The sequence below is a fragment of the Micromys minutus genome, assembly GCF_963924665.1.
Source record: "Micromys minutus genome assembly, chromosome: 11".
NCBI lineage: Eukaryota > Metazoa > Chordata > Mammalia > Rodentia > Muridae > Micromys > Micromys minutus.
This window is the reverse complement of record NC_137980.1, coordinates 50,160,000-50,187,376: the sequence shown is the minus strand read 5'-3', so window position 1 is coordinate 50,187,376 and position 27,377 is coordinate 50,160,000. Positions and strand designations below refer to the sequence as shown.

Sequence of the window (27,377 nt, the reverse complement as noted above, 5' to 3'; positions counted from 1 at the left end):
AGACAAGATATGAAGATTCAAGATGAGTTCTGTCCTGGGAAGTTTTAAACAGGGATGGTGTGGTCTTGTTCTTCAGATTCTGACTGTCCAGTGGTTGAAGATGTCCTAGGGGTCACCATTCCCCTCTAGAGGCTAAAACTTGTGTTCTCCGCCCATCCCCACATGGTTGGGCTCCCAGTCCTGGGACGTCATTGTTGGGATTGAGAGCAGGTGTGCTGTGGTGTGTACTTAATAGTTACTTCCCTCAGGTTCAAGCGCTGTCTTCCTGTTGGTCCTGACCATCACAGCCAGCACCCAGGCTCTGACCCCTACTCACTACCTCACCAAGCATGATGTGGAAAGACTGAAAGCCTCACTGGATCGCCCTTTCACAAGTTTGGAGTCTGCCTTCTACTCCATCGTGGGACTCAGCAGCCTTGGGGCACAGGTGCCAGATGTCAAGGTAACAGTAAACCACCTTTCCCTGTTCATTCAGTGTTTGAGACCCTTAGTCTCGACGTGGTCCTCATGGGCACTTTAAAGCAAGTTCTTGCTGTGAAAGCAGTTGGGTTAATGTAACAGATATTTCTGTCAGTGTGTAGGGGCATGCGGGTGTTTCTGGGGGGAAGGAGAGCCAGCAAGAGCCTTTAGAAACTTCCAGAACTCTGCGAAACTGCACAGTGCAACATGGATTTGGTTTGTGTACTTATTTTATGTGTAGGAATATTTTGCCTGTATCTATGTGCACCAAGTCTGCTTTGTGCACAAGAGCCCAGGAGAGGGTATCAGATCCCCTGAAACTGAAGTTACAGCCGATCAGGAGGCTGTTTGGAGCTTTGGAACTGAACCCTGGCTTTCTGCAAGAGCAGCCAGCGCTCTTAACCACTGAGCTACCTCCCCACCTCCACAGTATGTGCATGAAGAGTACAAGGGGCAAGGCTAACAACGCGGGAGCTCAAGGTGGAGGACTTACATGCAGTAGTCAGCAGTAGTAATGGCGTCAGGCAATTTGGACACATTTTACTTTCAGTAAGCAGAATATATTGCAATTGAAATGTTTTCTGGGTTTAGGAACAACTAAGGGTGTATGTATTTATTACAAAATCATGGACAGTTAGGCTAAAACATTTTTCCTGAGTATTTCTTAGTTTTCTATGACATCATAATAAATTACCATAAATTAAGACTTAAAAACCACCCATTTGTGTGGCAAAATGACTCAATGAGTAAAGGTACCTGCCACCAAATCTGGTGGCCTTAGAGAGTTCCCAGGACTCCCAGGATGGAGGAAGGAAGCCAGCTCCTGCAGATGGTCTGACGTGGGTCAGACTGGGGTTGCCAGGCTTTGCAGCACACTGCTGTTCGCCATGGTACGCATCCTCGGTTTGTGTGTGTGTGCTCTGAGATATTCTCTACACAAACAAACTTTCTGACACCCTGTTTCCACGCGAATGCCCATCATTTATGCTGTTCTCCTCTTGCTCAAGAGCCATGATGTGGCTGGGTAAGATGGGCACCTCCTTCCCAGCACTTGGGAAGCAGAGGGGGGACAGTGTCTGGAGCTAAGGCCAGCCCGATGTACGTAGTGAGTTCCAGGCCAGCAGGGGCTGCATGAGAAGGCCCTGTCTCAGAGTGGGGTGGTGGGCGTCGCAGTGGGCACTGTTATCTAGTGTCTCAGTTCTGGTTAGTTTTGTAGTTACTAGTAGAAGGGGTAAAGTTAATTTTGTCATGGCCAAGAATGGGAATCCCTGTCAGTGTCTTTAAATTCATTTCATATCAGTACTGTGTGTGTGTGTGTGCACGCGCGCGCGCACTAAAAATGTTTCATTTATGAAAACAGGTTAAAGTGTGTGTGTGTGTGTGTGTGTGTGTGTGTGTGTGTGTAAGAGAGATGGGTGGGGGGACACGCTTCTTGGCTTTCTGGCATAGTATACTGTTTCCTGGGCTAGAATCAGTAATTAGTATTATTTGTTGAGAGCGTTGTAATGTCTACCAGTGGATCTGAATGTGGAGAGGTGGCAAACTGGTTCCTACGGTCACATCTGTGTTGAAGCTTGTTTTTGTAAATGAGGGTTTATTGAAGTACCTACACCCATTTGTATACACATAATCCACTGCTGCTTCTGTACCTTTACAATATACAATATATAGAGTAGTTTCTGCACTGTCTAGCTCCAAGTGCTGAAATATTAATTGGCTCTTTATAGGGAACATTTGCTAATCCCTGACGTCTAGGATTCAGCACACCCAGATTTCTCCGTTACAGTCATCCTTTGTTTCTGCCAGTGCCTTTTTCTTGTGTGTAACTATATTAAGGAAGCAAACTTTTCCTCGTGGTCTTGTGAATACTTTTTTTTTTTTTTTAATTTGAATGATTTGTTTATTTTATGTATGTGAGTACACTGTAGCTGTCTTCAGACTCGCCAGAGGAGGGTTCCATTACAGATGGTTGTGAGCTACCATGTGGTTGCTGGGAACTGAACTCAGGACCTCTGGAAGAACAGTCAGTGCTCTTAACCACTGAGCCATCTCTCCAGCCTGGTCTTGTGAATCCTTAAAGTGAATTATTTTAGCCTGAAAGGAAGCTCACAGGCATCAGTCAGTTCACCTGAACTTCTCTGTGGAAAGAGGGCCATGGTGGCATGAAGTGAGGTCAGATAGTGCCACAGCCCCCCCAGGGTAGCTGTAGTTATCATTTTTATATGGGGGCACTTTTGTCCTGTTCACAATTGATTCAGGCAAGCTCAGACAGTGCCTAGCTCACCCCGTGTTTGTGGTGCTGCCGTTTCCTCAGAGTGCGTGGGGGATGCGGTGGCGGCTACAGAGGTTTGGTACTGTAAAGTATAGCACATGAAGTTGGGATGTTAGAGAATGGGAATGCAGGATGAAAGGTTTCTGCCAAGGACAGAAGCTTTTGTGAATCATTAGATTTCGGTTTGAGGCACACATTCCTCTAAAGATGTTCTTTGCTGGTGTTATGAGTTTGAGGGGACGGTGATTAGGGCTGAAGGTGTGAATTGAGCTGGGGCTGTGTGGAAAGGGAGAAGACAGGTCAAAAGACAAGGATGGATGAGTGTTTGAAATAAGACTTAACTTTTTGAGTGCATTATGGGTTATCAGTTGAGGGGAGGAATTGAGCTGATGAGGTAACGGAGCCTGTATAAAGTGGGGCTCACTGGTGCTAGAAGTGTCGGCTATGAGTTGGTGTCTAGGACAGCTGGAGCAGAGATAGAGGCAGTGTGTATGAGAACTGGGCTGAGTGGCAAAGGATATGTCTGCATATTGTGAGGTCTGAGAGAAGACAGGAGGTGAGGGAGAAGGTGAACAGGAAAGAGCATGGTATCTGATTAGGGTTAGAGGCTGGGAGAAGAATGCTAGAAGAAAGCAAGAGAATGTTGAGGTCCTTGGGGTTTACAAGGGCACAAGGGTCTGGGGTGTGAAGTACCAGATGTATGGAGTGGTTCTCAACTTCCAGTTGATAAAGTGCCTGGAATGTGGAGAACAGCTCAGTTAGTAATACATATCCCTAGAAGAGCCAGCTGAAGACACCCCCTTCCCCAGTCCTAGAACGGAGAGGGGGGCACTCTCCGAGAGTCCTGAGCAGGTGTTAGGAAGTTTCCCCACTCCCGCTGCTTTTTGAAGCCACTGAACATTCTTGCCCTTGATCCTGATTGTCCCTGTAACATTAGAGTAAGTCCATTGCTGAATCTACTCCAGAACAGATCATTTTAGCAGTCTCATACAGAAGAAGGTACAGCCAGTCTGTCTGGCTTTGAAGGTGAGCTCTCCCACTGAGAATGACCTTGGTTGTTCTGCTTTACTTCTCTAGATCTTGATCTTCTCTGTGGACTTAAGACAGTAAAAGTGTCTTTGTGTAAGGTCGTTTGAGGAGGAAACAAGAAATCCCCCAAGAAGCACGCAGAACACCACACATTTGAAGTGGGGAGGAGGTACCTTACCTGTGGGAGCCTGATGCTGTTGTTTCATTTATAAAGCACCAGAGGGCAGCAGAGCACTTCTCAGCATCTTTGTCCTGTGTGGAGTGTCTTCATGAAAGAACCAGTTTCCTTCTTCAGATCCCAATTTATAGAAGATGAAGTATTTTATCCCTGCCCCCAGTTCTTTCAAACTGCACTAAAGTTGTAACTCATTTGTTTTAAGGATCTTAAGTTTTGTTACTAACATTTTTAAATGGACTTGTTTGGTTTGAGTGACCAAAGCCTACAGTGAGACCTGACACAATGTAGCTTAGCTGTTGGGAGACGGCACCAGGCAGTGTCATGGTTCACCCACTCCTGCTCCCTGGTTCATTTCCCAGAAGTTCCTACGTTTTCTTTTCTGTGACTTAAGGATCAAATTCCAGGACTTAAGCAAGCTCTGCAAACATATTTCTGAGCAGCATCCTCAGTGCCAGAAGTACCCACTTTTGACTGGGTTGTCCATAAAATTTTAAATAGCTGGAGTTTTAGGGGTTTTGTTTGTTTTATTTTGAGACAGGGTCTCTACAGAGCTCTAGCTACCCTGGAACTCACTGTGTAGACCAAGCTGGTCTCAAACTCATAGCCTGTCTCTGTGCTCTGACTACTGGAATTAATGGTGTATGCTGTCATGCCTGGCAATTATTTTATACTGTCTGATTCAGAGTTTATCAGTATGACTTGTTTTCCTTGTAGTTCAGAGGAAGAGAAGTGGTTGGATTACTGTGATGGAAGCAGTGTTCTCTGGCAGCTAGCACTGACTACCTGTGACAAGAGCTGTGGGAAACATAGGGCAAGGGCAGGCTGTGGCCTGTGGGATGAATATCAACATAGGCCATTTGTGACAGGTGTATCTGAGCAGAGGTGAAGGGAGGGCCTCCTTTGGCAGACAGGAAAGACAAGGAAAATGGAGGGGGGTGGGTAATCCAAGGACAGGAAAGTTGTTCAATTGGGAAGTGTAGGAGAATAAGATTCTGGGGTCTGAGGTGGCCCTGCTGATGATATGACACTCAGACATTTTGTTCTGTGTTGGCAACTTTGGATCTTCTTTGGGCATGAGGGGGGGAACCATGAGGATTTAATAGTAAAGCAACATCTTTGTACAGAGTAGATTGCATGCCTGGAGAGAGGGCTATAGCAATGAGGTGAAAGATGACAAGGACCTGCCTGAAAGCAGTGATGAAGTGATGAGCCAGGGGTCAGTGGAAAGGAAGCAGGCTGGGTAGCCTTGGAGGGAAGGGAAGAGTCAGCCACAATTCCCAGCTCTGCTTTGGGGGTAGATGCATGGTGATACCGGGTCTGAACCAGGGAGAAGAGATGCCTTTAAAGTCACTTTAGATTGTCTCACATGGCTTCAGAGCAATGACACTGGAAAGCTTGGCATCAGGGGACACTTAATTCTGCCATCTTCCACAGGACACTTATCTACTAAGTCTCAGGTTTTTTTTGTTTGTTTGTTTGTTTGTTTGTTTTTTCCTGCTAAAGGAAATAATAATGCTGTCTTGGAGGGCCTCATGCTCATCAAAAGGAAGAGCACAGGTCACGCCAGAGCAGGACATTTGTTAAATGATTTCCACCCACTTCAGCCTTGCTGTTTCTGTGTGAAGTCAGCAGTTTGGGGTAATGGTGTCCTATGGAAAATAACTATTGGAAAAACTAAATCTAGAATCTAGAACACTCCACATGTTAGTTAAACTTCCATAGATGGTTTAGGATTTTATTTAGCACCCTACACTTCCACCTTTCCTAGTTACTGCATTACATCACCACTTCTCCTTGACTTTCTTCCATTTTAGAAAGCGTGTACCTTCATCAAGTCAAACCTTGATCCCAGCAACGTGGATTCTCTCTTCTATGCTGCCCAGTCCAGCCAGGTCCTCTCAGGCTGTGAGGTGAGCCCAGGTTCCTACATTGTCATTTGTTTGTTTGCAGTAAAGAACATTTAAAGGGGACATAATGTCAGATTTTAATATAGTTTTTATCAGTGACAAACTGTTGGTGTGGGATAGAATTCCATCCACATAATTTTATTCCTATAGAAAGTCTGTTTCCTTTAAGTGCTCACTGTAATAGCTTTTAGATCGTCTTTTCTTATCTCTCTTCTGGAAGGCTCTAGGGTTTCTTTCCCTTCTCCTTTAACATTTACAGACATCCAGTGCATCCTCACCTCAGATTCTGGATCATTCTCTTGACCTAGATTACTTTAAGTAGACTAGCAGACATGTTATCTTTTGAGAGGCTGTCTTAGGGTTTCTATTGCTCTGATGAAATGCATGACCAAAGCAACTTGGAGTGGGGATTTGTTTGACTTACACGTCCATATCACAGTTCATCACCAAAAGTGTAGGAACTCCAGGCAATAGAGGAGAGATGCTTGCCTACTTGTTCCTTGTGGCTTGCTCAGCCTGCTCTCTACACCTGGGACCACCTGCCCAGAGGACACACCACCCGCAGGGGTCTGGGCCCTCCTACATCAATTTTTAATCAAGAAAATGGCCTATAAATTTGGCTATCTATGCCAGTATTAGTGAAGCATTTCCTCAAGTGAGGGTCTGCCTGCCCAGGTAACTCTGGCTTGTCTCAGGGTGACAGACCAGTCAGAACAGAGGTGGTGTTGATGCTGTGAACACTTGATTCTGGGTACGTAGTGGGCGTGGCCTTGGCTCACACCACGGTCCGTGTGCCTTTCCCACTCTGCCAGAACCTGCTCTAACTGTGTCTGCCACTCCTTTCCTAGATATCCGTTTCGAATGAGACCAGAGACCTACTTCTGGCAGCAGTCAGTGAAGACTCCTCCATTGCCCAGATCTACCATGCAGTTGCAGCACTCAGTGGTTTTGGGCTTCCCTTGGCATCCCATGAAGCCCTTGGTGCCCTTACCGCTCGCCTTAGCAAGGAGGAGACTGTGCTGGCGTAAGTTGTCAGTTTGAAGACTTTTTGACTTCATTTGTGTTGGTTACCGACCTGAGAAGGTTTGTTCATTCCTGCAGCAAACATTTCTAGACATCTGCTGTGTGCCAGGTGCTCTGCTAGTTGTGGCAGACACTATAGTGAGTGTGGGGTAGGAGGTCAAGGGGTAGGGGTGTGTTTGCAAGTGGAGGTCAAAGGTCAATGGCAGGTGTCTTCCTCAGTCACTTTCCACCTTGGGTTTTCTTTTTTATTTTTAGGCAGGGTCTCACTATGTATACCTGGCTATCCTGAAACTCCCAGTGCAGACCTAGCTGACCTTGAACCCAGAGAGATCTACCTCCTACATGCTGGAATTACAGGCATGTGCCATTACACCAGGCATTCTGCCTTGTTTTTTGAGACAAACTGGCTAATGAGCTCTAGGGATTAGTACTGCTAGTCCTGGGGTTACAGACACACTGCCTTCTCCATCTTTTACATGGGTGCCAGGAGTCTGAACTCATCATACCTGCATGGCAGACACGTACCCAGCATCTCCCCAGCCCCAGTGACTGGCAGCAAGTCTGGTCCTTGGCCTTGTGGAACTCAACACAGACATACCTTCAAGGTATCAGGCAGAAGGCAAGGGCTGAGGCAGTGTAAGCCCACCATCCCACGCAGACAGGTGGGAGCTGGAGCAAGGACCGTGAGGGCAGTGAGCTAGCTGCATGCCGTTTGCGGTGAGGCTTGGCCTGCTTTACTGCAGTGTTGGCACTAGGGCTTCTGTGAAGAATAGGATCTTATTGGACTCTCGGGTGTTGTGAGAAGCAGCATCCATTAGGCACATGGGGTTCTCAGGATAACATATTCTACAAATCCAAATCTGGTCCTCTGCAGAAGGCATAGGTGAGAAGAAGCACCTTATAGGAGTGAATACCCAACATGTGAGATTGCACACGTGTGTATGCAGATGCCCTTGTGTGCGTGGGTGTGGAGAGCAGAGATTAATCAAGGTGCTGCTCCTCGGGTGCTGTCCATGCTGTTGTTTTGAGACAGATTGTTTGTTTTTTGTTACTGTTGTTTTTGCAAGACAGGGTTTCTCTGTGTAGCCCTTGCTCTCCTGAAACTCACTTTGTTCCTCCACCTCCTGCTTTTGGGTTCCTGCTCCGTTTGAGTTTCTGCCCTGATCTCCTTTGATGATTATGGAAGTGTGAGCCAAATAGGCTTTCCTCCCGAGTTGCTTTTGTTCATAGTGTTTAACAGTTGATGTACCAACTCCTCCTTTCAGAACATTGGGATTGGGGGCTGGAAACGGAGGGCACAACACTTAACTGCCAGGCACAAGGCCCAGTACCGTAGACACCAAACCAAAGCTTCTCTCCTTACACTGTGGCTCTTCTGTTTTCTAACTTGTCATCTTAATAGAGTTAGCTTTCCATGGTGGGAATCTAAACTGTTAGGATCTTGACACAAGAAGACAGATTCTTGCTCTACATTCCCTGACTCTTAAAAGTACATGTGCTCAGGCATCTCTTAGGAATTCCAGTGCTGAAGCTACAAACCATTTGACCACCAGGGGGACTCAGAAGCCCTCATTTTACCTAGAGAACTGGTTATGCTCTCCAGACGATCTGAATTAACAGGGTTAAAAAAAAAACTAATAAAAAAATGACATACAGAATTGTCACATTCCACCTTAAAATGTTTTCTTGTTATTGTTATTTAGGTGTGTGTGTGAGAGGAATGTGCCCTGTGACACACATGTAGAAGTCGGTGGACAACTTTTTTTTTTTTCTGAGACAGATTCTATATAGTCCTAGCTATCCTGGACCTAGCTATATAGCCCAGACTGGCCTTGAACTCACAGACATCTACCTGCCTCTGCCTCCTGAGGACTGCCATTAAAGGTGTGTACCAATATACCCAACAAAATGTTTTTCTTATAGAATATACTTTTTTTAAAAATCATCAACATCATCTTCTTTTTAAGATTTCTTTTATGTATGTAAGGACACTGTCCCTGTCTTCAGACACACCAGACGAGGGCATCAGATCCCATTACAGACGGTTGTGAGTCACCAGTCAGTGCTCTTAACCTCTGAGCCATCTCACCAGCCCCAAGAATGTCCTCTTAATAAAAATATGTGAGTAATAAAACAAAGAATGAAGTGCTGATATGTGCCACAATACGGATGAGCCTCAGAGGTCACGTATTAGAGGCTGTATCCCAGCGGTAAAATGCTTGCTTGGGATACCCAAGAGCCGGAAACTGATGCTCTCAGCACCATCCCAACAAAATGACTGCTGTGTGACTCCGTTTCACAAGACCGTCCAGAACAATCAAGTGTGTAGAATTGTGTTGCTGGGAGGTGGCTGAGGTGGACACCGTGCAGAGGAACTGCTTAATTAATGTAGGACTTTATTTGTGACTCAGGGAAATAAGTGTTCTGTACATACACAGAGATGGTGTTTGGACATTGTGACTGCAGTCAGTACCACTAAACTCACTTTGGATTTTGAGATTAAGGAGCTTGGTATATAGCTGCGTTGGTAGAGCGCTGCTGGAGGGCTGTAGTGGATAGAAGGCTTTCACAGCATGCTTGAGGCCTGGGATTTAATTCCCAGGACTACATAAAACAGGTATGTGCTATCCACCTGTGATCCCAACACTCAGCAAGTGGAGGCAAGGGGACCAGGAATTTAAGGTCATCATCAGCAAGTTTGAGGCCACCCTGGGAAACTTAAGACCCATTTGCAAAAATAAATGATTTTTAGAAATTGAGTAAATACTGATACATGTAGGTAGAATAAAGTCATTGCTCATAAGAATTAAGTATGTATTATGCATATATTCTCATACAGAGAATACTAAATAAATGCTAGAAGAAAATACGATTGGTTAAGACTACATGCCTGAGGGAGTGTCACTTGTAGACCTTGCATCAGAATGCTGGAAGCACAGGCAGTACCTTCAGACCAGATCTTTGCCCTGTGTGCTTTGGTTTTACAAAAGCTGCTCCAACTTCTGCCCAACAATTTGCAAAGTTCCAGGCTAGCATAACACATTTACAAGCCAGGAGGGCACTTTCTAACTAAATCATAGTCTCAGTGCTCTACTCTTTACCTTTCAGAACCGTCCAGGCTCTGCAGACAGCATCCCACCTATCCCAGCAGGCTGACCTGAGGAACATTGTAGAGGAGATTGAGGTATGAATCCATTTCTCCAAATGAGTCTGACTTCCTGTCTTTTCTTGCAAGTAGACATGACTGGTTTCTTATAGTCAGCTGTGTATCTTTTACATTCATGACTATTGAGTTCAATGGGCTTTTGTTCTTTAAGCAATATGTGTTAGAGAATATTTGTTAGACTAATGTTGGCCCCAGGTATGGAACCAATAAAGCTAAAACTCAAATGCTTTTCTATGCCAGTTACAGCTTTGTAATTGGAGGTAAGGTATTTGATGCTCTGAGCCTCAGTTTCCCTGTTTGCTGATTGTGGGAGCCAGAAAGGTTAAAGAGCCTGCATATATATATTAACTAGCTGCCTAGTAAGTGGCCACTGTTGGTGGGTATTTTGGGGTTGAGACAGTCTCATTATGTAGCACTTACCTGCCTCACTTCCTGAGTGAGGTGTGTGCTGCCCTGCCTGGCTCATGTGTTTACTATTGCTCAGTCCTATACCCACATTCTGTTCCTTGGGCCACCCTCAAGAGCGGTGTAGCCAGTGATGGCAGGCAGTTCTGCCAGTGTCATTGATGTGTGCCCCACTGGCACAGTAACCGCTTCGCTCTGCTCCTCTGGGAGAGCCGTAGACTGAGGGGAAGTGAGAAGAGCTGCGCTTCATAGGCACTGTCCAAGTGCATGTGGTGCTTTCTGGCAGGTTTCAGCTGGGGTCACTGTTCTGCTCAAGCTAGTGGCTGCTTCAGTGCCCTGCCCTTAGGACTTGGCAGTACAGGGGCTGTGGGAGGCATGCTGCCAAAGCTGACAGAGACTCTACTGGTCTGCCCAAGTACTTTTTACTTATTTATGTTTGTGGAAAATACTGAGTGGCTTAGGTGGTCTTCATGCTCAGTGAGACGGTTCAAAAAGGCCAGCTCTCTGGGGTCACGGTGCTTTCTGTATCTCGTGTCTATGATTTCTATGTTCCAACATGCCTCTGTTTTTTGTGACAGGACCTTGTTGCTCGCCTTGACGAACTAGGGGGTGTGTATCTCCAGTTTGAGGAAGGACTGGAACTTACAGCATCGTTTGTTGCTGCCACCTACAAGCTCATGGACCATGTAGGGACTGAACCATCCATGAAGGAGGTGCATGTCTAATGGTTGTCAAGCGTGGAACTCAAAGGCGTTGCTACATTTATTTGCCAAGTATAGCTATTTCCAGAGAAGGGGGTTCAGATCACACCTCGGGATGTGGTTATTTATGATTTGGATTAGGTTTTAAAGAATGAGTAATAGGAAGGTATTAATGCCTATACTAAAGAGCTGCAAGTCAGTGTGACAGGCATGTAAATAAATTTTCACTCCTGCTTTTCTAAAGCACATGCATATCATTAGAAAGGCACAGTCCCTGCTTTGCTTGTCTCCTGTATGCTTTTCAATTTCCTTTCAGCACGAAGCCCTGGACTCAAGTGCCATCTCTTCCCTTCTTCCCTTCATCCTCATCAGCAGCTCATTTAGATATAATCTTATTTGGTAGATGGAGTTCTTCATGCTGTTTCTATAAGAAGCTGTGTGTCTTTCAGATACTGCTAAAAATTGGGCTTTGTTTTTGTGTGTGGGTTTTTTTGTTTGTTTGCTTATTTTTAAGAAGAGGTTGATAACTTGAATGATTTTAGTTAGAGTATGTGTGAAGTATATTTTTAAGTGAAACCTCTATGTCCCCTGTGTGTGAGGTTGCCAACCTTCGGTCTCAAGTACTTAAAATGCAAGTTCTGTTACTTAAAGTTTTAGAAGAAAGATTTGAGTTTAAAGCTAATACTTACATTATTTTAGTGCTTTTTGCAAATGTCTTTATATAACCAGCAAATAACATCTACCTTAGGTAGGTAGAATTAATTTCCTAATTCTTTGTTCATATCTTTGCATTCTTATTGTGTCCAGTCCTTCCCTCTAAGTGCAAGAAATACCCGCTTTCCTTTCATTTCTGTCAGTGTGCACATTGAGGAACACAGGGTCCTCCAGCGCAGCTCATTGGGAGTTTTCTGTATACTTTAGACAGATGGCCGCTGACTACATATACAACCTCAACTTTCCTTCATTTTATTCCCAAGCTGTTACTAACCAGGTATTTGGCTAGAGTAATTTTGCTGTCACTGCTTTTGACATAACAACTCTGATGAACAGTCACCCATTTTAACATGTCAACAGCCTACTGATGGAAAAGTGTAATTGGTACAATTACAGAAAATTATTTCATGTCGACTGTGAATAACACTGTCAGGAAGAAAGGGACTCTTTTGTTAGATGCTTGATTTTAAAAAAACAAAACTGATTGAGGTAGAAAATGTTTCCTCCTAAGCAAACAGCCTCCAGAATTATAATCATGCCTTTTAGGGCCACTTGTTTTAAAATTGCTTTTCATTTTTCTTCTTAATGCAGCCTCTGGGTTCTTAGCGGAGAATGTAATTTTAGTTTCTTTCTAGTACGCACTTTGACCAGAAAATGTGCCCTTATGAATGCAGACTTAGCCCAGTGTATTGCTCAAAGAGGAATAGGAAGAAAGGTGGTCTAGCTGTGAGGATTTTGGCAATTAGGGAAGAACAGAATTTTTGTGGCAGGATTCTGAGACAAACAAATTTTTCTTGGCCTTTCTGTAAAACTTAGCATGCTTTAGCCTCAGTTTCCTATTCAGAGAGCATTGACAGCTGTCACTCTGTGGAAACTGGTGATTTGAGGTAGTGCTTGTAAAAGCCACTGTCATGGCCTGGTGTTTAACAGATGGTTACTGTTACATGCATTTTAGCTTCTGTTTGCATATCTCAGTAGTTACCTGGGATGATTTGCATTTGTAAGTTTAGCAGTCATTAAAGGATTAACAAATAAGTGGATGAATTTCTATTTATAGTAGAAGGTTATATTAAAACTGTCAAGCTCAAATTTTGGTTTAAATGCAGGATGTATTCCCCTTTAATTCCTCATTTGAGTTAGTGTTGGGTGTGCTGATACACAAGGACTGGTGTGGGGATGGGGAGGTCCTCCAGCTCCTGCACAGGACCTGAGCCTTGTTTCCTTTTGCTCACAGGATCAGGTCATCCAGCTTATGAACACAATCTTCAGCAAGAAGAACTTTGAGTCCCTCTCAGAAGCCTTCAGTGTGGCCTCTGCTGCTGCTGCATTGTCCCAGAATCGCTACCACGTACCAGTGGTGGTTGTGCCCGAGGGCTCTGCTTCTGACACTCAAGAACAGGCTATCCTGCGGGTATGACCCCTGCCCAAGACTGCCATTCTCACGCTATTTCCAGAGCAAGACTGAGGTGTGGTATAGAGCCAGTTGTAGCCCTCATGAGGATATACCAGTAAATAAACACGGGGAGCTGGGCACAAATGCTTTTGAAACTATTAAAAAGAAGTGGAGCTGGAGAGGTGGCTCAGTAGTTAGGAGCATTGCTGCTCTTGCAAAGGATTGGAGTTAATTTCCAGCACCAGCCTGGCAGCTCACAACCACCTGTAACTCCAGTGCCTGATGCTCTCTTCTAGCTTCCAGAAGTTTCATCTCAGATCTCTATTAGGGTCAGCATTTTGTTCATTTTGGTGTTGGGATTCCACACAGGGCAGTTCCATCTGTCCTCTAAGTTTGATTTTGGTAACCTGCTAAGGTTCCCCATGTTTCAAAATTGTTTGTCTCTCTTGGTACAACTTATGTCTTCCCAAGAGCAGGCTGAGAAGTAACCTCTTTAACATAATTCTGTGAGTTCAAGTGGAATTTAGAGAACGTAGTGGGAAAAATATTGGCTTTGAAGCTGGATGCATACATGTACACTCAACACTAGTAAATCCTGACTTCTTAATTGACCATGTGGCCTTTGGCAGTCAGCCTCCCGAAACTCCCACATTCTCAGTTTCTTTACCTATAAATTACAAATGATACTGTCTGCCTCTGACAGTTGATGGGATGCCTAGTGATCAGCATGTACTAGATTTGTAAAATGATAGGTACTGAGACTAGAAAAATGGCACGCTGGGTAAGAATGACTCATGGGGATACTTACTATGCATATTATGCAAGCATGAGGATCCAAGTTCAGATCCCCAGCACCCAAGAAGAGTCAGGTGTTGCCAGATGATGCTGATGCACACCTATAATCTCAGCACTCGGAAGGCAGAGGCAGACAGATCTCTGAGTTCAAGGCCAGCAGGGCTACACAGTGGGTCCCTGGTTCAAAGTCGGGTGTGATCATATGCACCAGTAACCCAAGTACCAGCTATGGGGAGCAGACAGGGAGTCAAGACTGTCACTGAGGCTTGCTAGCTGGAAAATGGCAAGATCTAGGTTCAAAGTGAGACCCTGTCTCAAGGGAATGATGTGGAGAATAATACAGGAGGACCAGTGTCCTCTTAAGGCCTCCAGATACATGTGTAGAGGTATGTGCACATCATACACACACCCACACATGCACATAAGCAGGCATGCAGGCAGAAACCCAGTAAATAAACCAATCCCTGATTTCTTCTTTTTTAAGATATTATAAGGCTGGAGAGATGGCTCAGTGGTTAGACCACTAACTGCTCTTCCAGAGGTCCTGAGTTCAATTCCCAGCAACCACATGGTGGCTCACAACCATCTGTAATGGGATCTGATGCCCTCTTCTGGTGTGTCTGAAGACAGCTACAGTGTAGTCATATACATAAATATTTTTTTAAAAAGATAGTAGAGTTGATAGGACAAGGGTTCACTAGAACCTTGGAACCTAGTCACCAAGGGACACTAGACTGAGTAGAGTGATACACACTGTCCCCTCAGCATTTGTCAGGCTCAAGAAGGAATATGCTCCAGAGCTGGGTTACATAGCAAGACACTCTGTTAAGTAAAATGGAACTGCAATTGTAAAAAGCTAGTGAGAAGGCCTGTAACCGTGGGAAGCTCAGGTAGGAGAATCCCAAGTTCTAAGTTTGCCCACTCTGTAGAGTGATGTTTCAGAACCAACCTGGACAACTGGAGTCTTGGGATGTAGCTCAGTGGTAGAGCTCTTGCCTAGGACATACAAGGCCTGGGCCATGAAAATGAAGGATTGGAGCCGCCATTCACATGCACACTCAGTTGTCTAGTTTTCTCCTCTCGAGGTGGTTGGGCAGGGTCATCTGTAGGCTCATCCCTAGCTGTAGCGATCTGTAGTCTATTCTGTCCTCGAATTTGGTCTCTGGTAAGCAGCAGAACATCAGTGCACATTCCAGAAGAAAGGTACTTGTTGTGCAGAGCTGGCTTCCTGTAGATAAGATGCCCCAGGGGCCAAATTCCCACTCCCGTGGCCTTTGTTCTATTCATTGGTGTTTTGTTTTGTTTTGTCTTTCTAGTTGCAAGTCAGCAATGTTTTGTCTCAGCCTCTGGCTCAAGCTACAGTTAAGCTGGAGCATGCTAAATCCGTGGCTTCCCGAGCTGCTGTCCTGCAGAAGATGCCCTTTTCACTCGTAGGGTAAGTCTGGGACATGAAGATCTGTGCAGGACACAAGCTTTGTGCTTTGGAGAGTTAACTTTCAGCCAGTGTAGCAGAGTCATAGAGGAACTTACCCAAGTCATAAAACCACATCTGCCTAGTGCGATAAATCTTAAAGGAGAGTAAATGGCCCTCACTAGTTCCGCCCTTGTCTCTCTAGTGGCTCTGTCTTGTCTTTGTGTACCTACTTTTAAGTTAATTTTTAAAAACATTTTATTAATTCTTGTGTATTTCACATCATGCACTTGAATCCCATTCTTCTCCCCGTCTCTCTATCCTCTCCACAAAAGAAAACAAATGAACAAACAAAAGCTCACTGTGGACGCTGTGGTGTGTCATGGTGTGTCTTACAGCACACCCTTTTGCCCAAACATCTTTTCTTGCAGATGTTCATGGCAATGAGTCATTGATCTGGTTTAAGGCCTCTGGCTTCTGCTATACTATCAGTACTGGATCCTCAATGGGACTCTTTTTGGGTATCCTGTTGCCCTGTGTCATGGAGATCCTGCAGCTTTTATTCTGGACTATCAGCTCCCTCACAGGGTAGATGTTGGAGTGGGCCGGTTTAAAGCCTTGGATCTAGGCCTGGGTAGTAGCTGAGTTGGTCAGCCTGACAGCTCTCCCATGCTCACACCATCAAAGCCAGCTATCTTGTGCTGCCCAAGTGAGGGGTGAGGCTAACTCTACACTGCCCTCAGGTATCAGCATGGCGTCAGGTTGGCAGCCCAGACTAGGGACATCTGCATGGCCTTTAATGGTAACAGACCCTGGCTACTAAAGGGCTGTGGTCCCAGACATGGTCCCAGACATGGTCCCAGACATGGCCCTTATGGCAGAACAGGCCAGGACCTCACCATGGCCTTGTGTGGCATCTCTGACTACTCACATTAGGTTGTTCTTCACTTTGTCTCCAGTTTTGCTTGTTTTCATTCTGTATCTGTTTCTCTTTCTCTTCCATCTCTCCACCACTGATCTGTTCATCTTAATGTTACCCAGGACCTCTGGGTGACTGGGGTGATCTCAGGCATGCTCTGCTCACCCAGCCCTGTGCCACTGAGCAGCGGTCTTTTCCATATTTAATGTTACCTTTGTCTGATATGTGAGTACTACACTATATAAATCATCCATAATTCTACTACTGAGAGATAGCTTTTTATCTCATACATTTTATACCCATATTTTATAAAGGTGCCTTTTGTCGGTCTTTTAGTTATGAATGTGAGTACATTTTATTATTTAAGTTCTTTTTAGACTTTATTCTTTGTATATCTATGTTTGCTTGCATGTGTGTATGTTTGCTACATGTGTGTTTGGTACTCACAGAAGTCAGAAAAGGGCATCAGCTCACCTAGAACTGGAGTCATAGATAGTTGTAGACCACCATGTGGATGCTAGGAATTGAACCCAGGTCCTCTGTAAGAGCAGAAAGTGCTCTTACTCACTGTCGCCTTTTAAGTCCCATAGGTACATTTCTTAAACTGAATTAGACTCTGTTATAAGTTAAAACTTGGTTTCTATGTAAACCCTTATTTAGTGTTAATGAATACTGCCATATGGAGGTTGGAATATTGAAGAGAATGTTTTTCCTTTAGTGTAAAGGTTTCCCTGCTGTAGACATGAACTTGTCTCTAAAAGTCATTGGAATCTTTCTGATAATTATAGGGGCTCTCTACCCTTTTTCTGTTTAAAATAGGGAATTATTAATTTGTAAAATAAAAGAAACAACCTTTTGTAAATTAAAAACCAATATAAAAAACCATGACACACAACTCTACTCTGCCACACCGACATCCCTGGACACTTGGAGGTGTTTCTTTGGCTTTGTTGTAACCATGATGAGGCCGAGGGCCAGGGGAGCACGTGCAGCCCTGGGCCTGGGACTCCATCCCCACCACCAAGAAAGTGAACAGCAGAGAGCGGCTGGAGTCAGACTGCAGACCTGCCTGTAGTACACACGGTACAGGCGGGCGCTGCAGGGACGGGACTGTGAGGACCTGAGAGGAAGCAGAGACACTGGGGTTGGGGTGACCCAGCCAGTGGGATCACTTAGGACTGCTGAGTTCTTGCTAATGTTGCCCTCACTCCCAACAGGGATATTTTTGAGCTAAACTTCAAGAATGTTAAACTTCCCAGTGGCTACTATGACTTCACTGTCAGAGTTGAAGGTGACAACCGTTACATTGCAAACACTGTAGAGGTAGGTGCTTCTCTTGTACCCCTACTGCACATTCATGTATCTCAAATGACCACGGCACAGAGCTTTCGTCATTTGGTCTGTTGACTTTTGTGCCCAGACTAAAGTGACCTCCTGCCTCTATCTCCTTTGTTCTGGGATTTTAAGCAAGGGCTGCACTCTGTTTAGACTTTTCTCTTTCATTCCATCTATATTAATTATTGGAATTCTAATGTAAGAAAAATATCGTGCCCTTTCTCCTTCATTTATTTTGACAATGTAGTTTTTATAATAAGCTTGTGGTGTGTTGTGGGTATGTACCTGACAGTATGCCCTGATCCTTTGATCCTTCCATCGTCCTAATTTAGCCTTTGAAGATATTCTCAGATACACACCTTTGACATTCTCTTTAAATAAAAAGAATAGGCATTTAGAAGGTTTGACCTTTTCAACAGCAGGACTTATTTACTGGGTAGATACTTACTTTGACGTTTAGCAGAAAGAAGATGTTTTCTGTAACTCCAGTCATCGCCTCACGTCTGACCTTTTGGGCACAGACAGCTGATCCGACCCACTCTCTAGAACATAGTTTGGGTGAAATTAATTTATTGTGTATCTTGAGCCTTTACATTTCAGATGATTTTATCACGGTTTCCTTGAAGAGACCTTATTTGCAGCATGACCCTTGCTTTCCTTGCCACCTCGTCTTTCTCTTCCTGTGCCTTGGAAAATAGCTTTTTAGCGACATTGCTCGGCTCGCACTTCAGGCTTTTTCCCTTCCTTTGTGTTCATTTCTAGTCACTCACCAACTACTGCACAGCCCACTCTAATGTCTTCCAAGATCGACACTGCCAATTGCTCTGTACTCTCTCCAACGCTGGCGTTGTCTGTGCTTACGATCTGCTGTCTAGGGTGTTCCTTGTGAATTTTCTTTAGTTTGTTGTGAGGTTGAGTGCTGTTCTTGTGACTACTGGGCCGCTTAGGTTTCTTTCCTTTTGTCTGACTGGCTTTCAAGAGTAGCATGTGTTCTAGACTCTGAGCCATAGTTCTAAATCTAAACTTCAGGTTTCTTCTCAGTATGATTTTATGGATTCTTGATGTACACAAGTTTTAAATCTTTTTTTCTAAATTGTAGAGTGGTATTTCTTTTTGTTTTTTTTTTTGTTTTGTTTTGTTTTTTTTTTTCTGTTATGTATGTGTGTAGAGAGGTACTTTATTTCTTTGGCTGACTAAAAACCATGTTGTTTATTTATGTTTAGTACTGGTACTTAAACACTGTGTTTTAAGATTTATTTTTATGCGTGAGTATTTTGCTTGTGTGTATCTAAGTGCACCTAGTGTGTCTAGTGCCCACAGAGGCCAGAAGAGGGCATTGGATCCCCAGAAACTGAAGCTGTGGGTGGCTCTTGGGGCCATGTGGATGCTAGTGATCAGCCCCACCCCCACATACCTCTACTTCCATATGCTTCTCTATCTTTGGCTATAATTTCCTTTTCAGATGCATGATTTACAGAAAATTTCTCCCACCCTCTAAGTTGTCTTCAGTTTTTCTTGATACTGTGTTTTTAAACACAAAAGATTTTGATCTAATTTATCAGTTTTCTTTTGTCACTTCTAATTTAGAGATTATATAAGAAACCATTTTCTAAACCAAAGTTTATTATTTATTATTAATAAGAATTTTATACTTTCAAAAGCTCTTAACCCGAGGTCTCTGATGGGCTTTGAGATGGTTTTGTGTGTCTCTGACCTCTTTCCTCTGGGTGTGGAGACCCAATTGTCTAAGTGCCGTTGTGTTGTGGCAGACCTCTTTGCTCATTGAATTTTCTTGACATTATCAGAACTTGATTGGCCACAAATTTAAGGGTTCATTTTTGGACCCAAAAGTTCAAATTCTATTAATTTATTTTGTCTATAAGTCAGTAATACCCTGTGGGTTATTATAACACGTGGCTTCTTGAAGTGTCATGTCTGCTGTTCGTCCAAGTGTTTTTGTAGTTGTTAGAAAAGCTAAGCACAAAATAGCAGAATTGCCTAATTGCTGTTCATGCAGCTATCACCAGCCCTTATTGAGACCCTTTATTGTCCTGCCCAGGGAAAGTCCAGGGATGGATAAGTAGAAAAAAATTCCTCTTTCACTTTATCACATTGGAGCTCGGTGTGTCCATTTGTGTGTGTGTGTGTGTGTGTGTGTGTGTGTGTGTGTGTGTGTGTGTGTGTTTTGATTCTTGCTTTATAAACAGCTGCACTATGTAATTTCTGTAATAATCACATTTAGAGCCTCGGAGCAGGTCAGTAAGTCCTGTTTGCTCCCCCTTAGAGATGCCAACATGGGTCAGAGTGCATTAGCAGTGATTTGTGTGGAAACTTGTAATTGTACCCATTGATACTGGGCTGGCTGGGAGGGGTGGAAGTTTTCATTGCATTAATTGCCACTAATGCACCATCATTTATGACAGTAATAAGCCATATGGGGAAGTTAGTGCTCTCAGAGCAAAGACTATGTTTGCTGGTGTTTAAACATTTTGAGGATGTATGAATATAGTTTACAGCGCAAGCAATGAAAGGGATGGTGTGCTGTGTGAAGCAGGCCCAGCTGTATTACAGTGCACACATGGCCCTTTTCCTGTTTGAGCCCAACCCCTCAGCACTGGTTTGAAGGAAGAGTTAACTATATTGGTGTCCTACACCAGAGTCTCAAAACAGGCCTGAGAAAGTTATGGTTTTATTGCACTCTTTTCCTGGAAAAGAGTGCATAGAAATGCTTTTCTTTGAGTGTCTGCAGAAGTCCAATGTTGTGAGATTTTTTAGGAGCAAAGGTTTGAGCTGTTCTGTCCATTTGCTAACAGCTCTGCAGTGCTTCTGTGCAGCAGAGAGAGCTTGTCGTCTGGCAGCCTTTTAAAATAGGAACACGGGCCCAATTCCTCAGGTTCACTACAGTTTGCCCTTGTACGCATTCCATGTGTCTGTATAGTCTGGGAATTCCTGAGGTGGCTTCCTCCAGAACAAACATTCAGTAGAATCTTGATGAGCAGGCTTTGATGGCTGTGTTTCTGCTCATGGTTAAGAAACTTGATGGCTTCCTTATTGCTGCTATATTTAGGATTGTCTGATTCTTTTTTTGTTTGTTTTAACTTATTTATTATATATAAGTATACTGTAGCTGTCTTCAGACACACCAGAAAAGGGCATCAGATCCCATTACAGAAGGTTGTGAGCCACCATGTGGTTGCTGGGATTTGAACTCAGGACTCTGGAAGAGCCGTCAGTGCTCTAACCACTGAGCCGTCTCTCCAGCCTCCTACACAGTGCATCTTTACTACATTTGCCCCATCCTCTCTCAGTCCTCTCCCACCCTTGTCAGTTCCTCTCCTCCCTACAAGTCCCTCTCCCATTTTCACATCTTTTTGTTTTGTTTCTGTTTTTGCCTGTTTTGAGAGAAAGAAACAACACAGAGTTGGGTGGGTAGGGAAGTAGAGAAGATCCGGGAGGAGTTGGAAGAGGAGAGAAAAATATCAAAATTTTATTTCAAATTTAAAAATAATGTATATAAAGGCTGTATGTGCTGGGTAGTGGTGGCGCACACCTTTGGTCCAGCACTCTGGAGGTACAGGCAGGTGGAACTCAAGTTCACCGACAGACAGCCTGGTCTAAAGAGCAAGTTCCAGGAACACAGAGAAACTTCATCTTAGACAAACAAAACAACAAAAGACTTATATGTATATCTCACATTGTCCAGACTATTCTGGAATTTTAAAAACAGGAATTAAATATACATGTGGGTGTGTGCTTTTTTTTTCAAAGTACAGACAAATAATAATGAATGTGAGTCTTGCCATTCTCTGTTTGTCCTTCTTGGAGAAGTCTATCATCAGTAGCTTCTTGGTCCTTAGAAAATAGGAAAGATGAGGCTGGAGGCTTAAGAGTGCTGGCTGCTCTTCCAGAAGCCCTGAATTCAGTTCCCAGTATCCACATCAGACAGTTCACAATGCCCATAACTCCAGCTCTTGAGGACCTGATAGCTCTCTCCTCAAAGGACACTGGTACACACGTGTACATAGTAACCACACTCAGACACATACATGTAATTTAAAATAATATATATTTTTAAAGTAATAGAAAAAAACCTTTCTTATTTGCTGTGGAGGGATCATTTGGTAAAGTTATACTCGTTTATCACAGTAGAGGCTTCCAGCTCGTCCCCTTGGGGGTCTGTTGAAAGCCACACAGTCCTCAGCCTCCAGCAAGCCTGGCAGTTCTCCGCTGCCTGTGCTCACGGGTGCTGAGGTAAAACTACTGGGTTAGCTGTGCAGGCAGCGGCAGTGATGGCAGTGTGTGTCCATACAGCTAGTCTCCTAAATTGTTCCACGGTACTTCATAATACTCATGTAGCATTATTTACTTAGTTTCCTGTTTATGCACATTTAGGATGGTTTTTCTGTGATCATATTTACAAAGTAAATGACACCTTAAGAGAAAGATTTGAGAAAAACGAAGAAGGAAATATCTGGTTAATGTGACTGATAACAGCACAGTAGTTAACTTGAAGACAGACTTTTTACAGCAAGGATTATAACTAATTTCTCCCCAAATTAGGACTGCCTGAGTCCTCTAACCTGCTTAGCCTTCCTGACATAGAACATTTCACACACCTACTTTGTGTGTCTGCTTTTGAAGCGTCTTGTGTACCAGCAACCTGGTTAAGGCTCATGTGGGAGACAGGCCATATTGTTGTTCCCATTTCTTGGGCAACATCTTTGCCTGAGCTTTCCAATAAGCTTTTGCTTATTGTTTGATAGAAATGCCAAGAACCTCCGTAGACTGACCTCATAGGAAAGCTTGCTCTAATTCTGAGCCTACCCTGTGTGTGCTGAGGTATGGGGGAGGGGGCTATAGCTCTTGTGACTTGTCTCTGTGAGGTGTGTGGAGAGTTGAGTTCTCCCTGTGGTTTGTCCATTTGCTGGTCTGCTCCTCCTTCCCCTGCTGCCATAACATGAAGTCTCATTGCCAGGCTGTGGTGCCAGATAGAATTCTGGCAGTGAGTCTCTGTGTGTCCATAAGAAGAATTATTCAGCCAGATAACCAAGGCTGCTGTCATAAAATGTTGTTTTTTTTTTAATTGAAGCAAGAGAAAAGACTGCTAAAAAGGGTTTCTTTAATTTTTTTTTTCTTGATTTGAGCTATGATACCTTGATCTGGCACCTTAGAAAATGCCACAGCTCTCCTTCCATTATTTGTGCAGGCTGCTCTTTTCCTTGATCCCAACAGTTAAAGAAGGGACTGGATTTGCCAAGGATCTCTCCGTGTTCCACTCAAGCCTGTCATATTTGGAAGGTTCATGGATACATTTGCACATGTGCGCAAAAATGTGCCTTGGGTTTGCATAATTTACACATACAGACTTAGATTTCTAACATGTTTTCTGTATCTTTGGGGTATTTACATTTATTTTAACCTAACTTTAAAGTTTATTTCCTGGCATTAGCTAGCTTCTCTTTTTAGAAATGTTTATAAAGGAAGAGCCAGGATGGTCTGGTTTGCACTTAGAACAGATTCCAGATCTTACTGGTTTGAAACAACCAAGGTTTCTTTTTTGCCTATGACAGGAGTCCTTATTGAGTCAGTTGGAGGCCCTGTTTCATGTCATCTCACTCGGGAAGCCTGACTAAAGGAGCAAGGCTGCGTCTGCACGTCGTCTGTGTTCCTAAGACTTCCACAAAGAAGTAGTATAGTTTCCTTCTGCTCACCTTTTGTAGGTCAAAGGAAATCTTATGCTTCCCTGTGACTCCAGGGGAACAAAGGCATAGTGTGCTACCCCATACACTGTAGAGAGCGGGAACTACCTGATTAACCATGGCATCTTATATCTTTGTGGGGAGGGTGACTTGATGCAAACTCAGTAGGAGGCCAGAGGCTGACAGTGAGGGACCTCGGCCTGAGCAGCATATCATACCCTCTGTGGTCTTTGATCTCTATATCTGAAATAGCACTACCTTTCTCTTGTGCAGATGACCTGGCTTTATGAAGCAGCACCTTCCATAGAGCACACGTACTGAGTAAATCCTTGTGGTTGGTAGGACTCCCCGACATGAGTTATTTAGACATTACTATGTAAGAAACTCTCCATGCATGTTTTTTTTTTTTTTTTTTTTTTGGTTTTTCAAGGTGGTTTCTGTATAGCCTTGGCTGTCCTGGAACTCAATCTATAGACCAGGCTGGTCTTGAACTCAGAGACTGACTGCCTCTGGCTTCTGAGTGCTGGGATCAAAGGCGAGTACCACCACCGCCAGGCTCTCACATTAACTCCTTTCACTGCTTTTCTGCCTTTTAAAATACATGTCAAAGCTAGAGATGTGATGAAGAACAAGAGCCAGAGTCTTACGTTTTTGGGCTCAGGATGGGGCTGGGGAGAGATGCTCTCTGGCCACGTGGGCCAGGGTTACAATGGTCTCAAAGACTCTTGTCCTAGAATTCTTTTCCTGCCTTTATTCATTTTTAAGAGAAGAACATTTTAAGGCAGGGGTATAGGTCAGTTGGTAAAACGCTCGGCAAGCATATACAAAGCTATGTAAAACGAATATGGTGGCACACCTTTCTTTCCAACCAATCATTTAGGAGATAGAAGCAGAAGGATCAGAAGTGCAAGGCCATCCTTGACTACATAGTTCAGGGATAACCTAGGCCATATGAGATGATCTCAAAAAGTAAGAAAGGAAGGAAAAAGTAGAAAATTGTGGTCTGTGGATGTGACTTGGTGGTGTTTCTTATCTACCAATGTAGGAGATTCTGGATTACATGTGTGCATGGGAACACACATACACAGAGGAAGGCTTTGGGTGTACATGTCCCGTGCCAATCAGTTGATGAATTTCTTTCATGTTTTGCTGTAGCTTAGAGTCAAGATCTCCACTGAAGTTGGCATCACAAATGTTGATCTTTCCACTGTGGATAAGGATCAGAGCATAGCACCCAAAACCACCCGGTAAGTGGGGTGCCGCCTGGGCGCTACCGATCCTAAGCTTCAGAGCTGGAAAGAGCATGCCGCGTCACTGTGCCCCCTCACCCAAATTCAGGAGACTACAGTTTCCATGGTGGCTCTAGGGATACTAGTGTGTGGGTAGCAGGTGGGGATTGTTCATACTAGTGTTTGGTCATGAGCCACCTCTGTTACTTCAGGGTCTCAACCTCCAGTCTACTGTATCATTCACAGAATTTAATTCAGAGGAAACGGTGGTTAATTTGTATTTCACTGCAGTCTTATCTTTAGAGTCCTGAATAAGCTTTTGATAGAACCTAATGAAAACTCTTTCAGGCCAGTGGTAGGTCTGAACCCAGTTTGAAAGCCTTAGACTGAACTCTATGCGGTTCTCAACTTTCCTAATGCTGTGACCCTTTGATACAGTTCCTCATATTGTAGTGACCCCAAATATAAAATTATTTTTGTTGCTGCTTTATAAGTGCAATTTTGCTACTGCTAATGAGTTGTAGCATAAATGCATGTGTTTTTCTATGGTCTTAGGTGACCAATGGGTTGAGAACCTCTGCTGTGGGACTAGTGTTTCTCTCCACTACACAGAAGCTCCTGGTAGCCTGAGGCTTCAGAGTTTTGTTTTTAAGTGCAAACTCCTAGGGGAGCCATTAACATTTTAACATAGAAGTATGGAACACTTCAAATTTGCAGGTTACCTTTGCACACAAGTCATGATACTCTCTGTATCATGACATGTTTTTAATATATGTGGTGCTGAAGTTGTCATTAACATTTGATCAGGGTTGGCCAGAATGCTAGTATCACCTACACCCCTATTTTTGTGGGGAGGAGTGTGGAATGGCTGTTCTGTATCTTTGGTGTAATTCAGATCCCAACTTTACTCTGATGGAGTGGCTGTAGAGGGAGCTGAGCACTGAAGCTGTTTTGAAGTCAGGGCATGCTTTAAGCCAAGCTCTTCCCTTGTGAGTCCTGTAGAGATGGACTTTCTGTCCCTGTGGGGATAAGAGCACTGTTTGAGAATGCACTACAATAATGTCTGAAAAAGTCGTTTGCAAAGTTAATTCTCTGTGAGTTGGTCTTCGTGAGTCAATATAAACAGACTGTAAAACAAAGCCAGGTGTGAGTTCTGTAACCAGTTGGCTTGCTGATCCTTGGCTGTCCTTCTCTTAAGCCCCAGGAGACTCTGTGGAAACACAGCCTTCCTCTTCGGGTCTGCCTTTCAAAAAATGTCTTTTTAAAAGCCAATTTCACAGCAGAAGAATAAACTGAGACAGTCCAGGAAACAAAGCATAAAAAAGAAAAGGCCCAGCACCCCTTCTTTGCTTTCTGTCCCAGCCTCTTGCTCCTGTCGGCCTCAGTGCTGCTGGCGTCACCCCGTGATTGTTCCTCTGCATTCTGCCAGCCCACAGCGTGCACATGGGCCTCCTGCACCTGAGCTGGGTCAGTTAGGAGCACGAGTCACTCAAGTGAACTTGTTAGCTTAGTGTTCTGACCAACCTTTCTGGTCCACCTTGCCTTGCATACACGAGACCCTGAGTTCTTGCTCTAGCACCAAACAAACAAATAAAACAAAGAGAGAAAAGAACATGCCTCTTCAGTACAGCTGCATTGATCCACTTCACTACTGGGCCACAGAGGGTTTTGTGTGATAGTTGGTCCACTATGGAAGTGATGAAATGGGACAGGGCTGGTCAGGCTATTATCCCTGTTTTTGGACAAGGAGATGCTATGAGAAGACTGACTGATACATATATAAAATAATCTCTTCCAGGGTGACCTACCCAGCCAAAGCCAAGGGTACGTTCGTCGCGGACAGCCATCAGAACTTTGCCTTGTTCTTCCAGCTGGTAGATGTGAACACCGGTGCGGAGCTCACCCCTCACCAGGTCAGGAAGTGGCCCTGTTCTCCTGTCCAGAAGTTGAATGTCCAGCAGAGCAGTAGTGCTGGCACAGATGCAAATGTCATGTTACTGTTTGTGGAGCCTGACTGCACCTGACAGTCACGTCAGCTTGTCCCATGTTCCACTACGCCCTTTGTTGTGATTGTGAACCATTCTCTGAAGTCCATGTGTTTTTGGGAAAAGGAAAAAGATTAGCTCAGCTTAGAAGCTTGGGGTAGCTGAGGCAGGAATATAAGCTCAAGGTTTCCCTGGAGAAATACGCTTTTCTCTCATGCTCTGTTCAGCTCTGCTGTGTCCATCCGGCAGGTGGCTGTTCTCCCACTCAGTGCTCACCAGCATCACTCACGGCCTTGCTAAGAACCATGTGCTTTTAATGTTCAATTTTCATAGTGCTTAGAATTTAACTGAGCAGTGTGGCTCAGTGGGTACATGTTTTTGCTATACTAGCCTGACAACTTGAGTTCCCTCCCTGAACCCAGGCAAAACCAGAACAACCACAAACAAATACAATGCACTCCTGTGCATAGACCATTCTTTCTCACACACAGTAGTGGTGTTTAAAGACGATTTTTAAACCATTTCCCCAGGAGTGTCCTTGTCCTCAGACATCTTCCCTAGCTTCCCACCTCTCTAGTCCTTCTCAGTTCTCAAGAACTGCTCTTGACCATGTCACATAGGTGGTTAGGTGTTGTACAAAGGGAATTTTAGGTAAATATTTTGAGTACTGAAAAACAAACATTGTCAAAACCAGTGGACTTTGGTGTGCTGTGCTGATGTTAGCAGGAGCCCATGGGCCACTGGGGCGGGTTTGTTT

General features: G+C 44.2%; 1 protein-coding gene across 2 annotated transcripts in view; it reads left to right on the top strand.

Annotated features, from left to right (window-relative positions):
* RPN2 (ribophorin II) overlaps positions 1 to 27,377 on the top strand; it is a 42,751-nt gene that overhangs the window by 4,134 nt on the left and 11,240 nt on the right. For both annotated transcript variants that reach the window (XM_080925726.1, XM_080925725.1), the window contains exons 2-11: positions 249 to 442; positions 5,753 to 5,848; positions 6,694 to 6,869; positions 9,977 to 10,052; positions 11,018 to 11,152; positions 13,089 to 13,265; positions 15,359 to 15,477; positions 17,590 to 17,695; positions 24,562 to 24,653; positions 26,434 to 26,548. In XM_080925726.1, coding sequence (XP_080781852.1) covers positions 249 to 442; positions 5,753 to 5,848; positions 6,694 to 6,869; positions 9,977 to 10,052; positions 11,018 to 11,152; positions 13,089 to 13,265; positions 15,359 to 15,477; positions 17,590 to 17,695; positions 24,562 to 24,653; positions 26,434 to 26,548 — 1,286 coding nt within the window. The remainder of the gene's footprint in view (positions 1 to 248; positions 443 to 5,752; positions 5,849 to 6,693; positions 6,870 to 9,976; positions 10,053 to 11,017; positions 11,153 to 13,088; positions 13,266 to 15,358; positions 15,478 to 17,589; positions 17,696 to 24,561; positions 24,654 to 26,433; positions 26,549 to 27,377) is intronic.